The sequence below is a fragment of the Budorcas taxicolor genome, chromosome 4 (genome assembly GCF_023091745.1).
Source record: "Budorcas taxicolor isolate Tak-1 chromosome 4, Takin1.1, whole genome shotgun sequence".
NCBI classification, from domain to species: domain Eukaryota; kingdom Metazoa; phylum Chordata; class Mammalia; order Artiodactyla; family Bovidae; genus Budorcas; species Budorcas taxicolor.
Window position 1 is genome coordinate 107,575,538 of NC_068913.1, and position 13,113 is coordinate 107,588,650.

The following is a 13,113-nucleotide window of genomic DNA, read 5'->3' on the forward strand; positions in this document are numbered from 1 at the left end:
TGGAAACAGTTGTCAGACCCCATCTGAGACCCTCTCCTTCTCCCCAAGATTCTTGCAGAGGAATGAAGCTCCCAGAAAGAGACATGCTTGGTCATCATTCATACAGTCATTCCTCTCATCTTCTAAACTGTGCGGGGATTCCTAACCAGGTTACCCATCAGGATCAGCTGTGCGGGGGGGTGGTACTTGTGATCTAGGGGGTGAGACTCCACGCTCCCAATGCAGGGAGTCCAGGTACGATCCCTGGTTGGGAAACTAAGCAACTGCAACCAAGCACACATGCTGCAACTACTAAGCCCGCACCTGCTCACTGCAAAACCAGAAAAGCCCGGGCGCGACAGTGAAGACTCGGTGCAGCCAAACATACACACCTACACCTACACATACACACACACACACACACATTCACACACAAACACATACATACACACATACACACACATTCACACACAAACACATACATATACACATACACATATACGTACATACATACATACATACATACAAGAATTGGCTGGGAAGCTTTGTCACAACACATATGCCTGGGCCAAACCTGGAGACTCTAATTTGGTGTAAGAATCAAGCATCTTTTTTTTTTTTAAGATGCAGATCCCCATGTGAGAACCACTGGGCCAAAAAGGGAGGAAGATCTCATGGTTACCTTATAAGTCTACCTTCCAGGGGCTTATTTTGTGTCCTAATCTCTGTGTTTTTTCAGGAAGATTAACCCAGCATATGTCTTCTCTCTACAGAGACATCCTTATCCATTCCCACAGAAGCAGGATTTACCGTAGCCACCGAAAGGTTAATCACATAAAAACTGGGGCCCATGTTGATCAACAACAAGCTGAAGAATTGATGCTTTTGAACTGTGGTTCTGGAGAAGACTCTTCAGAGTCCCTTGGACTGTAAGGCGATCAAACCAGTCAATCCTAAAGAAGATCAGTCCTGAATATTCATTGGAAGGACTGATGCTGAAGCTGAAACTCCAATACTTTGGCCGTCTGATGTAAAGAATTGACTCATTGGAAAAGACCCTGATGCTGGGAAAGATTGAAGGCTGGAGGAGAAGGGGATGACAGAGGATGAGATGGTTGGATGGCATCCCCGACTCAATGGACGTGAGTTTGAGCAAGCTCTGGGAATTGGTGATGGACAGGGAAGCTTGGTATGCTGCAGTGCATGGGGTCACAAAGAGTCAGACACGACTGAGTGCCCGAACTGAACTGAACTGAACTGATGATCAACACTAGAGCATAGTAGTAGCTCGGTGGCTAGAGGTCAGAGGCAACTCCATGTCTGACTAACTCTCAACTCCTGCACTCCAGCACAGCACCTCTTATCTTGCGGGGGAAATATCAGGTGTGCCCAGGTACAGGTGAGTGTGGCAGGAGCTGGCTACTTATTGAAGCCTGGAAACAGGAGTTCCTCAAGCAGTGGGTCCCTCTGAGGAAGAAACCTGGAATTCAGCATATTTCTCTGGAGGGAGAAATGACCTGGCTTTGTATTAAAGTTGAAGCTTCTGAAGTGAAGCAGACCGGAAGCCCAACCAGCACTGCCCTTACTAGCCAAGCATCTTTACCAAAGTACTTAACGTCTCATGACTTCAGATTCACGATCTTTAAAATGGTTATAAGAATTTCATTTACTTATGAGGATCACCCAGTATAATACTTTAGCAACCAAAATGCGATCCGCAGAATCACAACACCAGCCTCACCCAGCAGCGAGTCAGAAACGCAGAAACTCAGGGCCTACATCAGTTTTCCTCTCTGAATCTGTCCTTTCCCAAGATCTCAGAAGCACCAGCAAACGCATGGCAAGTGCTCAAAGCCAGCTCCCGATAGATGTTATTTTTACCTCCTGGGCTCTCTGCTTCTCCCACCTCTATCTTCTCTTTAATTTGCTGTACTTATTCCAAAGGGAGTTGGGTAGGACCCCCAAGTAAAACAGTGTCGAGCTGGCGTACAGCTGGGTTTCAAATAACTCTGGTGCTTTGAATAGCGGAGTTTGTGAGGAATTGTGACATGTAGGAAAAGCAGTCTCCCTGACCATGACAGGTAGAGAATGATTTCAGATAAAAAGAACCCATGAGTCACTCCGGCCACGCCCTCTCCCTGACTACCTACATCCCATCCATTGTATAGTAGTGATGATTCTACCTTCAGTAAGTGCCCTGATGCCAGCCCTTTCTCTCAAGTCTCCCCACCACACCTTAAGGCCAATCCACCACTACTCTCTTCCTTCACTGAACTGTAATAGCCTCTTAGCTGGTCCCCCACATCCTTCCTGGCCCCCTCAAACCTGTTCTCCACCCTACAAACAGAGACATTGTTCTGAAACAAAAATATTATCAAGTGTCTCCCCTGTTTAAAATCCTGAGCCTCCCATTAACTTTAGGATAAAAAGTAAAATCCTTGGGATGGCCAGCAACGTCCTACATGATTGGGGAAAGATCTGCCTGGACAGCCTAATCTGGAGGCTCCTGCCCCAGCTCCCTCTATTCTAGCCAGCCTTCTTTTGGTTCCTAGACATTCACAAGACTCTTCCTGCCCCAGGGCCTTTGGATATGCATTGTCTCTGCCTTGAATTCACTTTCCACCTTGAATTCACCAGTGCACGCATGCTCAGTTGTGTCTGACTCTTTGTGACTCAATGGATTGTAGCCTGCCAGGCTCCTCCGTCCATGGAAATTTCCAGGCAAGAATACTGTAGCGGGTTGCCATTTCCTCCTTCAAGGAGTCTCTCAGCATCCTGTCTTCTGATCATAAGAAAAACTCATGCGAATTGTTAACAATCAGTTTGCATTGAAATATCTATTCATTTCGGAGAAAGCAGTGACACCCCACTCCAGTACTCTTGCCTGGAAAATCCCATGGATGGAGGAGCCTGGAAGGCTGCAGTCCATGGGGGTCGCTGAAGGTCGGACATGACTGAGCGACTTCACTTTCACTTTTCACTTTCATGCACTGAAGAAGGCAATGGCAACCCACTCCAGTGTTCTTGCCTGGAGAATCCCAGGGACCAGGGAGCCTGGTGGGCTGCTGTCTATGGGGTCGCACAGAGTCAGACATGGCTGAACGAACTTAGCAGCAGCAGCAGCAGCATCTATTCATTTAATTAATGTCAATGAGTCTGCAAATGCCAAAAAGCAGAGGTGAAGCGTGTTTTGCTCAGACCAGGTTGAGTTTCCAGTACCTACAATAATGCTTGGGGCACCCTAAGGCTCTCAGTAGTGGTTTGTTTAATGAATGAATTAGCAAAGTAATTTGAAGCAAAGGGCATTGGAGAGATCAAGGAAAATCATCAAAATGCAGAAAGGAAATCTGATGATGGGAGATCAATACCCTCTTGCTGAACAGCAAATCAGGGGTCTAAACAATCAGAGTGATCGGTTTCACCTTAGAAAGCTTAGCAGATCTCAAGCCAAGCTGAGTATGAGAATCAATCAAGGAATTTCTTTAAAATACCACTGCCAGGGGCCACTATTTCAGACATTCTAATGCCTCAGGTATGAGGCAGCTTAGGGATCCATAATTTTTTTTTTTTTTAACCAGATTTCTGTGTTTCTAATGTGTCAGTGTTGTTTAGTCGCTAAGCTGTGTCCCACTCTTTGTGACCCCCAGGGACTGTAGCCCATCAGACTCCTCTGTCCATGGGATTTCCTAGGGAAAAGTACTGGAGTGGGTTGCCATTTCCTTCTCCAGGGGGTCATCCCAACCCAGGGATCAAACCTGCATCTCCCACATTGGCAGGCAGTTTCTTTAGCACCGAGCCACCAAGGAAGCCTTACTAAGTAGTCTTGGTTAAAAAACTACTGATCTAGCAAGACATAGGATCTGCTCAAGTCAAACAGCTATTTGGTTTTAGAGTTAGGGCTTAAATCTAAGCCACCAAATCCCAGACTTCGAACTTTCTGCTCACTTGGCAGTCTAGGAGAACTAGGATTATAATGTACTTTGTTCTGCCTAAACCAAGTAAACATTGAATGAAGACAAGAAATTAACTCATTAATTTAGAGAGTTCTTGGGAAGTCCGGGAATAGCATAAATTTTATGGCTGAGCAATGGAGCATCCTAGAGTGAAGACATTTCTTAGAATATCTCCAAAACTCCACGCTTTCCTATGACTGCTTTTGCCTAGTTTACACCCCTTGTATAAATAAAGCAGTATTTTCTTTCCTTTCCAGTGTTTTGAGATGGTGCTCTGGGCTACTGTTGTGGAGTCCAGTGACTTTTCTAGATCCCATGAGACCCACTGAGAAAATCCTACAGTGACTGAGAGCTCTGTGTGTCCAGATTTATTAAATACAAAAGTACTCATTTATCTGAGAAAAAGCTCTGTAGGCTAATTAATATGGCAACAACTGCATTAATCAAGTCAAGACCCTACGTTGGTACATTTTCATATTTCTAAGACTCTCAAGTAATAGAAATGTAGAAAAAGAGAATTCCATATTATTCAATAAATGTGGTGCATCATGAAAGCGGAATCTTTCAAGTCATGGTGATAAGTTTGGGAGCTCCTGATCTAATCCGAATTGACTTCCTACTAAGAGGAACATATGGGCCCCATCAGCTCAGGACCAAGGCCCAAGGGCTCATGCCGAAAAAACACAGACCTTTGCTGATGCTCTTCCCCATTCAAACTGCTCACAGCTGCTTTCTTAAGCCCCACCTACCCAACCAAGAAAAGAATATTTGAAAGTCATGAGTCTTCTATTTGGGCTAATGCAGATTTTATCAAAGTGAGCAAAAGGGTAAAAATGCTGAAGGGGGAAAAAAGAAGAAAAAGAGAGAAGATGGAAAGAAAGTTAGAGCACTTAGCTATAATTATGCTTCATCTAGTCCTGAGGCAAGGGGAAGTAGCTGCTAATAATTTAGACTATCTGGGTCAAAGGAACATTATGTTCACAGGGACATAACTAGTCCTCCCCCAGAGAGAAAGAGACACGGTGGTAAGAAGAAGGAAAGAAAGAAGGAGTCTTGATGATAATCAGTTGCTCAGCATCACCCAACTTTTTGGCTAGAAGGCTATCTACATTCTGGATCTGCATTCTAGATCCAGAAAATCCCCCCAGTCAGCCTGAAACAAAGGAAGGGTGGCAAAGAGTGCATCTGAGGAATCAGAGTCAGGAACACTGGAAATGTCCAGCCACCCCCATGTTTATCCATTTCCTTCGTTGTTATTGCTGGCCCATCTCAGTTGGCCAGCCCTTCCATGTCCTTATTTCCTGGTGTATGGTCTCCATACCAGGGACAATCTTCATGTCCCATTTGAGATGCAGGGAACCCAGCTTCCCCCGAATGCACCTATGCCCACCTCGAACAAGGCAGCCCCACCATACTCAGCCTTGTGTTCTGCAGGCAGCAAACCCTGCTTTGTGACAGTCAGAGGCCCTGGACAAATGGGCACACTGTATATACACCAAGAAGTAATTCTAAAAGCTTAGAGTGATTTGACCTACTTCAGCATTTAGTAAGGCTCTTTGCCCTGTCCTTTCTTTGAGTATCCACTGCCTTTGAGCTAACTCGACTCAGGTTATTTGTTCCTTAACTCCTCCAAACTGCCCCTCTCCAAGTCCAGGTTGAGCTATATCTGTAGGGGACCCATTCTGCATTGAGCATAAATCTCTAGCCATTGAGCTCTTACTTGCCTGGCAAAATTGTTCCCCCTGTGTCTTTTGCTTTCTGCCCACATGCCTGCACTCCCTTTTAGGTATTTTCAGGTCACTAGGACAAGAATTTTGGTTACCTATTAAATGAACCCAGTGTTGAATGTATATGCCTAGAAGCACTCATGAGAGCCTGCTCATTCTGTCACACCAAGGAGTCTCCTCCTTTCAACAGCAGACCTGGACATCTACTCCACATCTCTATCCAGCTGTCCTCACCCCAGGTCTCTGAAGGTGACTCACAGAATGGCAAGCTAACCAGAGTAAAAGGGACCCCAGAGACTATTTCCTTCTAACTGCTACCCAATCTAGGCATCCTCTGCAGCACATTTGACAGGTGGTCAGACAGCTGATCCCTCACATTCAATGCACTCATATTGACTGTGTTCAGAAGTGAATGCAGGTCAGAAGAATGTCTGTGTTACCCTAACAGATTACAGGCACACTCAGAAAACGGACCTGGAGCCCACTCTTCCTCCCTTTAGAACAACAAAGCTTCTGTTGAAGGTCATATTTACAAAGTTCTGGTCTACAGACCTTTGTGAGTAACAAGGGATTTTACAAAGGTACAGGTAAACTAAGCATTCTTCCAAAGTTCACAAGAAAGCCATCACTCCCTGGACAAGTCCACTTGTATTCATTAAGCCCCAGCTTTGGTCCCCTTAACTCCTGCCTAATTTCTGTCCAAGTGATCAGGAGCCTGCCCCTGCCAGAGTCAAGGGACTGGCATATTTCCTGGGCAGCGTGGCTCTGGTTTCCAGAGCCACGACCCCATGCTATCAGCCCCTCTTATCCCCTCTAAGAGTCACCTGGAGCAGCTTCTGCTGGAATATGGTGATGTCTCGGGAATCTGTGCGGTTGCCACTACGGGCCTTGAGAGGACGGTGGATGCAGCACATGGTGAAGCAGATCATATAGAGCACGTACAAGGCTCCCAGGAGGCAGAAGTAAGGCCGCCCGTACTTCCTCCACTTGAAGTTCACCAGCTGCTTCACTGGGGTCTGCTCCAGGATCTGACGAGCCTGCGGTAGAAGAAGAGGGCAGCAGGGGATGAGCAACATAGTGAGTTGTAGCACCGGGTTCCCCACAGGGTCCCAGACAGGCAGCGTCATGATCAGCACAAGTGTCATTCATTCAGTTCATCTTTTCACTCATTTCTTTTACAGACGACTGGTCAGTTTCTACTGTATGCGGTGCCTCATGCTAGTGCTGCAGATAAACCATGGCAGAAGTAAATACCAGGACCTCTGAGCTCCTCAGAGACTCTGAAGGATGAGACATAGATGGGTGAGATAGTTGAGTGAATGGAGAGTTAGGCAAGTTCTTTTATAAAGTAGCAGCAGTTACCAAGGCAGGAAGAGGTGAGAAGACATTGGCACATGAGGGGCATATGGCAGAATCTTTTGGAGGGCGCAGGGATTATCCTGTATGAAGCGGCTGAGGGCCAGAGCATGGTACCTCATGAATGCCAAGCTAAGGAGTTGGACTTTATTTTCTGAATGCAATGGAAAACAATTGGAAGGTTCAAGCAAGCAGGTAGTCAGATTCACTCTACAAGCATTATGGACATGAGAGGAGCAACAGAGGACTTGGAGAGTCGGATGTGGCCATAATCTAAGCTGGGTGGGTTAATGCTCAGATCTAAGTAGCCAATGAGACATTAAAGATGCTCCTGAAAGAGGATGATAGATGGCATGATGCATCTAAGAATGTAGGAAAAGGCAAAGTCAGAGCTTAGCTAGAGGGATTTCCCACAAGCAGAAAAAGTACCTTTTCCCATCGAGCCTACAGAGTAGGAGAGAGACGGGTGGTGGGGGTCGGGGGCAGTTTCTAGACCTGCTGGGCAGAACAAGGCAGGAAGCTGAAGAAGCTCCAGTGAGGGAGCCTCTATTTTCATCATAATGAACAAATCTTGGTTGCCCGATAGAACTGAAGGTGAAGGCTGGGCTTCCAATCCCTAAGAAATCCTGCTCTGAAGAAGTTCATGCCAACCAGCCACTTTGTTCATCAGATCCTCTGATAAACCAGATCCCCTGTTTGTTAGTACCAGCGATCATCTGAGTTTTGTGGCTATTAAGTGAAGTGAAGTGAAGTCGCTCAGTCGTGTCCGACTCTTGGCGACTTTGTGGCTCTAGAGGGTTCCTAGGAAATTGTCAGGTGGCAGATAAACACTAAGCACTGTATTTTGCCACCATCTTGGAGGTTCCAGAAAGCATCAGTATTTTCTTCTCTTTATAAATCTTCAACAAACTTCCCTTTCCCTCATATCACCCAATCTAATACTGTCTGAATGATCCATGTGTTTTTCCCTCTCTGGAAAGCTCTCTTTTTCCTCATCTGGCTGGTGATTCCCAACTCCTCCTAGAAACCCCAGCTCAAGCACATCTCCTGTGACATCTTTTCTGGTCCATCCAAGCCAACATAAACCAACCTCCATTCTGTTGCACCATTATGTACCATTCAGAGTATAGACCCCAATGTTTATCTTGAAGGCTATTACAGTTACTGAGAACAGGGATGGAAAGTTGACAAAGCTGTCTGCAAGGAACTGTTTTTTAATTTATTTCTGTATTCTCAGTTATTGGTACAGTGTCAGGGACCCAGCAAGAAGGTCAATATGCTGGACAAATAAGTGATAGGAAGCACCATCTATCTGCAGGACTCCTCATATGCAGTGTTAGTATGAGAAAGGTAAGCAGAAGGGACCAAAGCTAAGCAGAGAGAGCAGAGTTAGGGAAGGGGTATTGATCAGCATTTTCTCCCAAAGTCCCAGGAGTCTATCCTCACCCTCATCTATTACAGGGAAGCCTCTGGAGCCAAGGATCTTGGTAAATAGACGGGCTCTGCACAGACGCCTGACAGCCCCTAATCCTCCCTGTTGCCCATACCTCCCGTTTCTTGGAGGAGACCACAAGCTCTAGAAAGGACACGTCTTCTCCCCAGGAGTCGATCTCTGTGAGGTCATAGAGAGTGGAGGTCAGTGGCCCGCATGTCCACTGGATGTACTTCCGCTTCTGCATCAGGTGTTGGAACATCTGGGTGGACACAGGAGTGAGACGGGGGTCAGCATGTAAGGAGCAGGTCAAGGGCAACAGCACGACGGTTGCTTACTCGTTGGATCTGATGGACAGCTGGGAACTGACAAGCCTCTGTTGACCTGAACCTTTTAATCTGGGGCTGTCTTTCCTTCCCACAAATCCTATAAATATCTGAAAGGAGAGAATAGGCAAGGGGAGTGGAACTTTGGGTTACCATAGCAGATATTCTCAGGTAAGATTCTGTAATCCCCCTGAGTCAGAAATTCCTGATGCTGAGGACTTTAGTGATGGAGATGAAGGTAAGGGACCACCACCTTTTTGGGGAGGTTGGGAAGAAGGATCAGGAGAAGGACCCCTGTGGGGTTGAGGACGGGTCCCTCACCACAGTGTTGCCCTCCACTCCGGCCAGCTTGAAGGGGGTGAGGCCCTGGTGATTGAGCATGAGGTCCAGGGACTGCAGGTGGTCCCCTCGCCTGTCGTAGGACAGCAGCAGGTTGTACATCTGGCAGGCAAAGGTTTTGTTGGGCTGGAGGACGAGGATGTGCAACACTGTGTTTCCTGGGAGAGGACACGGGGTGTCACATGACCCCTGGGACCAGAGTCCCTGCTGTTCCCCAGGACCACCCCCCACCCCGAGGGGGCCTGAGGGCGGTCCCAGCCCCTCCCCTCTCCCCTGCCACCCCCAGCCTGCCAGCGCCCGCTCCAGCCCAGCTCTTACCCAGGGAGTCCTGGGCCCGGATGTCAGCGCCGTGCTCAATGAGCAGCCTCACAATCTCCTCGCTGCCCATGCAGGCGGCAAAGGACAGAGGATGCTCCCCTGGGGAGGCAGAGGCCCAGGCGGGTGGGCGTGAGATGCGGGCAGGGAGGGGCAGTGTCTCCAAGCAACCGCCTCTCCCTCCCCCATCTCCGCTCTGGGCCTGGGGACCCAGAGGCAGGGATGCTGGAGGGGGCCTTGGGGTGGGGCTGGAGGCTTGGCTCTGGCCGCCCCAGGCACGGGGCCTCCTCCGCCCTCCTTGCCTTGACTGGTGCCCCCCTCCTCATCCTCCCAGCCCCGGGCCTGCTCTCACCAAAGTAGATGAGGTTGTGAGGAGTGAGGCGGAAGGCAGAGCCTATGGCCCTCGCAGAGACGCTGGCCCCGTGGGCAAGCAGGGCTTTCACCAGGTTCACGTTCCGGTTCATGACCGCTATGTGCAGGGCCGTCTGACCTGGACAAGAGAGCGCTCCGTCAGGGTGTCTGTTCCCAGCTCTCTCGGAGACACGGCATCCCCCCTGGCTTCCAGGAGATCCCTGACATCCTTGCATGGATTTCCTCCCCTGACTCAGCAGAATGGTGTGAGACTGACCCCAGATGTCCCCCAGGCAGCTTCACTTAGCTGTCAGGGCCTCTTGACTACTGGGGATGGCATACAAGGGTAATCACTCTAGTGCAGCTATGAAAGAGAGAGAGTTCTGCTCTTCACGGAACATGAAAGGAGTTGAAGGGAAATAACAAGTGGCTAAAGCATGTCCCAGACACTCACAGCCAAGACCAGGACCTCTGCCTTCCTCCCACACTCCTGAGCACCCATCACTCCTTCCCCGACCTACTCTCAGAGGCTCATTGTAAGAGGTGACCTCAGACTCTCCCCTGCTTGGGTCTGCCTTGTAAAACCATGGAGATGCCTCACCTACAAATGGCTCACAGATGGCAGGCTCCTTGACGAGCTCGGGGGCAGCCTCCATCAGCACCATGGCAGCCTCCAGGTTGTCATAGAGGGCGGCCACGTGCAGTGCCGTCTCCCCGACGGCCCCTGGAGCGGAGGAGATAGGGGCATCAACATTTCCCAGAGACACGCTCCACCGCCCCTCAGCAGAATCCCTCAGAGTGCCTTGCGGGGCATGGCCGGGGCCTCTGCCCCATCTCCAACGCTTCAAATTCTGATCCCACCTCGTTGGCGGAAATCACAGTTTCGGTCCAGCAGAAGTTTCTTCAGGACACACAGGTCGTTGTCCTTGGCTGCCCGAAGCAGAGGAGACTCTCGAATCCTGGAAGAGGATGAATGGGAGTCAGGCAGAGACAGAATGGGAGAGAGGCCAAGAGCAGAGAGGAAGAAAGTCCTTGTCCGCCTGGACAGACAGCGGCCACATGGAATGCATGCTGACACGTTGCAGTGTTGTCTTCTGGACTCTAGCTTGGGGTCAGATGGGTGCAAGAGTCTGGCTCAGGATCCCCGTGGGGTGGCATCGCTACCTCTTCCCACCGGTGGTGGGGGGACTCCTGGCTCAGCTGACTAAGCGGCAGAGTGCCTGAGGGAGGGGCCCCAGGGGAGGGAATGGATGGTCCTGGTGGGCCTGGCCAAGTCATTCTAGCTGAGTCCATGTTTCAGGAACTTGGGAATCAGGAGTGGGTGGAGGAGAGGGAATTTCTGCCTGTTTTCATCCCTGCTCCCAGGTCTGCTGAACTGGCTCTCTTTAGCCAAGAGGAGCTGGAGAGACCGGGAGGGGGCTGAGAGAGAGGCCAGCTATTGTTCTGACTCCCTGGGGGCTGTCCAGATGCACATTCCTGCTGCAGGGAGGGAGAGTTCTGAGATGGACTATGAAGGATCCATCCCTCCCTAAGTGTCACCCTTCGACTCAAGAGTCTGAACGCGCTGTCTGCTGTCACAGCGTGGCTGTGAGCTTCTCTGAGTGTGTGCATCTCAGAGCGGGTGGGAGGAGCCCCACGGAGATACTCCTCCTGTGGTACCTCTGCGGGTTAATCTTTGTCTCTCCCCTGCCTGGGTGAGCCAGACAAGAGATAATGCCGAAGCCGGTTCCTGCTGGGCAAGTATGTGTTGGCTCTGAAGGTGGACACACGGATAGCAGGTTGAGGGTCAGGAGGGGAGAGGTGAAAGGCCGGTAAACAGACTGATGGCGGGCAGTTCCCGTGATGACCCCTAGCCCCCAGTTCCTCTCTTCCAATGGTCCCCCCCCCAGCCAGGGGAAAGAAGCTTTTTATCTGAAGAAGCTTGTGATTTCAAGGTAGGGCTCAGGTCCGCCCCTCACTGAAGTTCTCTCCAGAGAGAATGGGTAAAGTGGGAACAAGCCTGCAGCCCATCTCACCCAGATCCTCCGTGTGAGCGCACCCAGCTCAGGGCAACTAAGCCAGGACTGCAGAGTCCAGAGGCCCTGCACGCAGTCTCTGTGCTCCGGCCTCTGGCCTGGAGAAGCCACTGCTCATGAGTCTAGCCCTGGCTGCCAGCTCAGATCTGCTAATGGCAGCTCTCTGATGGGAGCCAAGTCCCCCAAACACCCCGAGGGAGAAGTCTGCCTTCAGGATGTGTCCCTGCCCCCATTAGTCTTCCGGGGGTCTAGACCTCAGGGTTGACCATGAAATGCTCAGCTCCTCGGAGTCACCAGTCCCAGCGGAGGTGTGCCAGGGCTGACCATGAAATGCTCTGCTCCTCGGAGTCACCAGTCCCGGCGGAGGTGTGCCAGGGACAGGCTCAGCCTCACTGTCTGCTCCGGATCTAGTACAGCCTGCGCACAGGAGACTCGGGAAACGCAGATGGGCTCTAGGAGTTCCCACTGGGACTCCTCAGGGTCCCCTGGTTTCCACAGTCAGCTGGTCAGTTCCAGCCGTTGCACAAACCAGAGCTGTCCCGTTGCCAGGCCATCAATTTCATTCTCATTAACAGTAACTCCTCACTCTTTCTTCACCCAATGAGTGTCCTAAAACCCACAGGATCTGAACCCTCCCCCAGCACCCCGTTCCCCACCAGCCTGTACCCGCCCTGCCCCACTCACCCCTGCCATACATGCTGGCTTCTCCTGTCTGGTATCTTTGGGTCCCCAGCACCACTACCCCGCCCCCCACCCCCCCACCCCCCGCCCACTTTCACTAGGTGAGAGCCCAAGCATCACCCTGCCCCAGCCTTCCCGGGACCCAATGCCACACCCCTCCTCCACTGCTGACACAGGAGCTCGGCTTCCATAACAGATGCACGGGCCCATCCCAGCACTGGGCACTGAACTCTGGGGTGCTCTGGTGGGCAGGGCAGACTGACCCAAGTGGGCTGAGGGCCTGAGGCTCGGGGAGAGGGGGGCAGCCTACTTCTTCTGCTGCAACATGTACATCTCGTCCAGACGCTGATCCCAGTCTTGCTGTCCCACCAGCCAGGAGGTCAGCAGTTTCTGAAGTTGGATCGAGAGACCCCTGGCCTTGGACGGAGGTGCTCCCATGTCTTCTCCTTTCGGGCAGTGGCCAGTTGCGAGGAGGAGGTGTTTCAAGGGAGCAGGGCTAGGACTCAGCCGGCAGCTGAAGCGGAGACGAGGAGGAGGGATGGGTCGCAAGTGGATCTGGCGTGGTGCTGTGCGGGGTTTGCACGTGCACGGAGGGGACTGGGGGCCCTGCCAGGAGAGAGAGACTTTACCTGGAGGGGA

General features: G+C 50.7%; 1 protein-coding gene across 1 annotated transcript in view; it reads right to left on the reverse strand.

Moving 5' to 3' along the window:
• The window catches only part of LOC128046692 (transient receptor potential cation channel subfamily V member 5-like), a 29,424-nt gene extending 16,512 nt beyond the window's left edge, over nt 1-12,912 (reverse strand). Inside the window, exons 1-8 of the mRNA XM_052638856.1 lie at nt 12,785-12,912; nt 10,640-10,737; nt 10,380-10,502; nt 9,780-9,917; nt 9,431-9,529; nt 9,095-9,270; nt 8,563-8,709; nt 6,484-6,696 (exon numbers count right to left, since the gene is read on the reverse strand). Coding sequence (XP_052494816.1) covers nt 6,484-6,696; nt 8,563-8,709; nt 9,095-9,270; nt 9,431-9,529; nt 9,780-9,917; nt 10,380-10,502; nt 10,640-10,737; nt 12,785-12,912 — 1,122 coding nt within the window. The remainder of the gene's footprint in view (nt 1-6,483; nt 6,697-8,562; nt 8,710-9,094; nt 9,271-9,430; nt 9,530-9,779; nt 9,918-10,379; nt 10,503-10,639; nt 10,738-12,784) is intronic.
• Nucleotides 12,913-13,113: the final 201 nt, after the last annotated feature.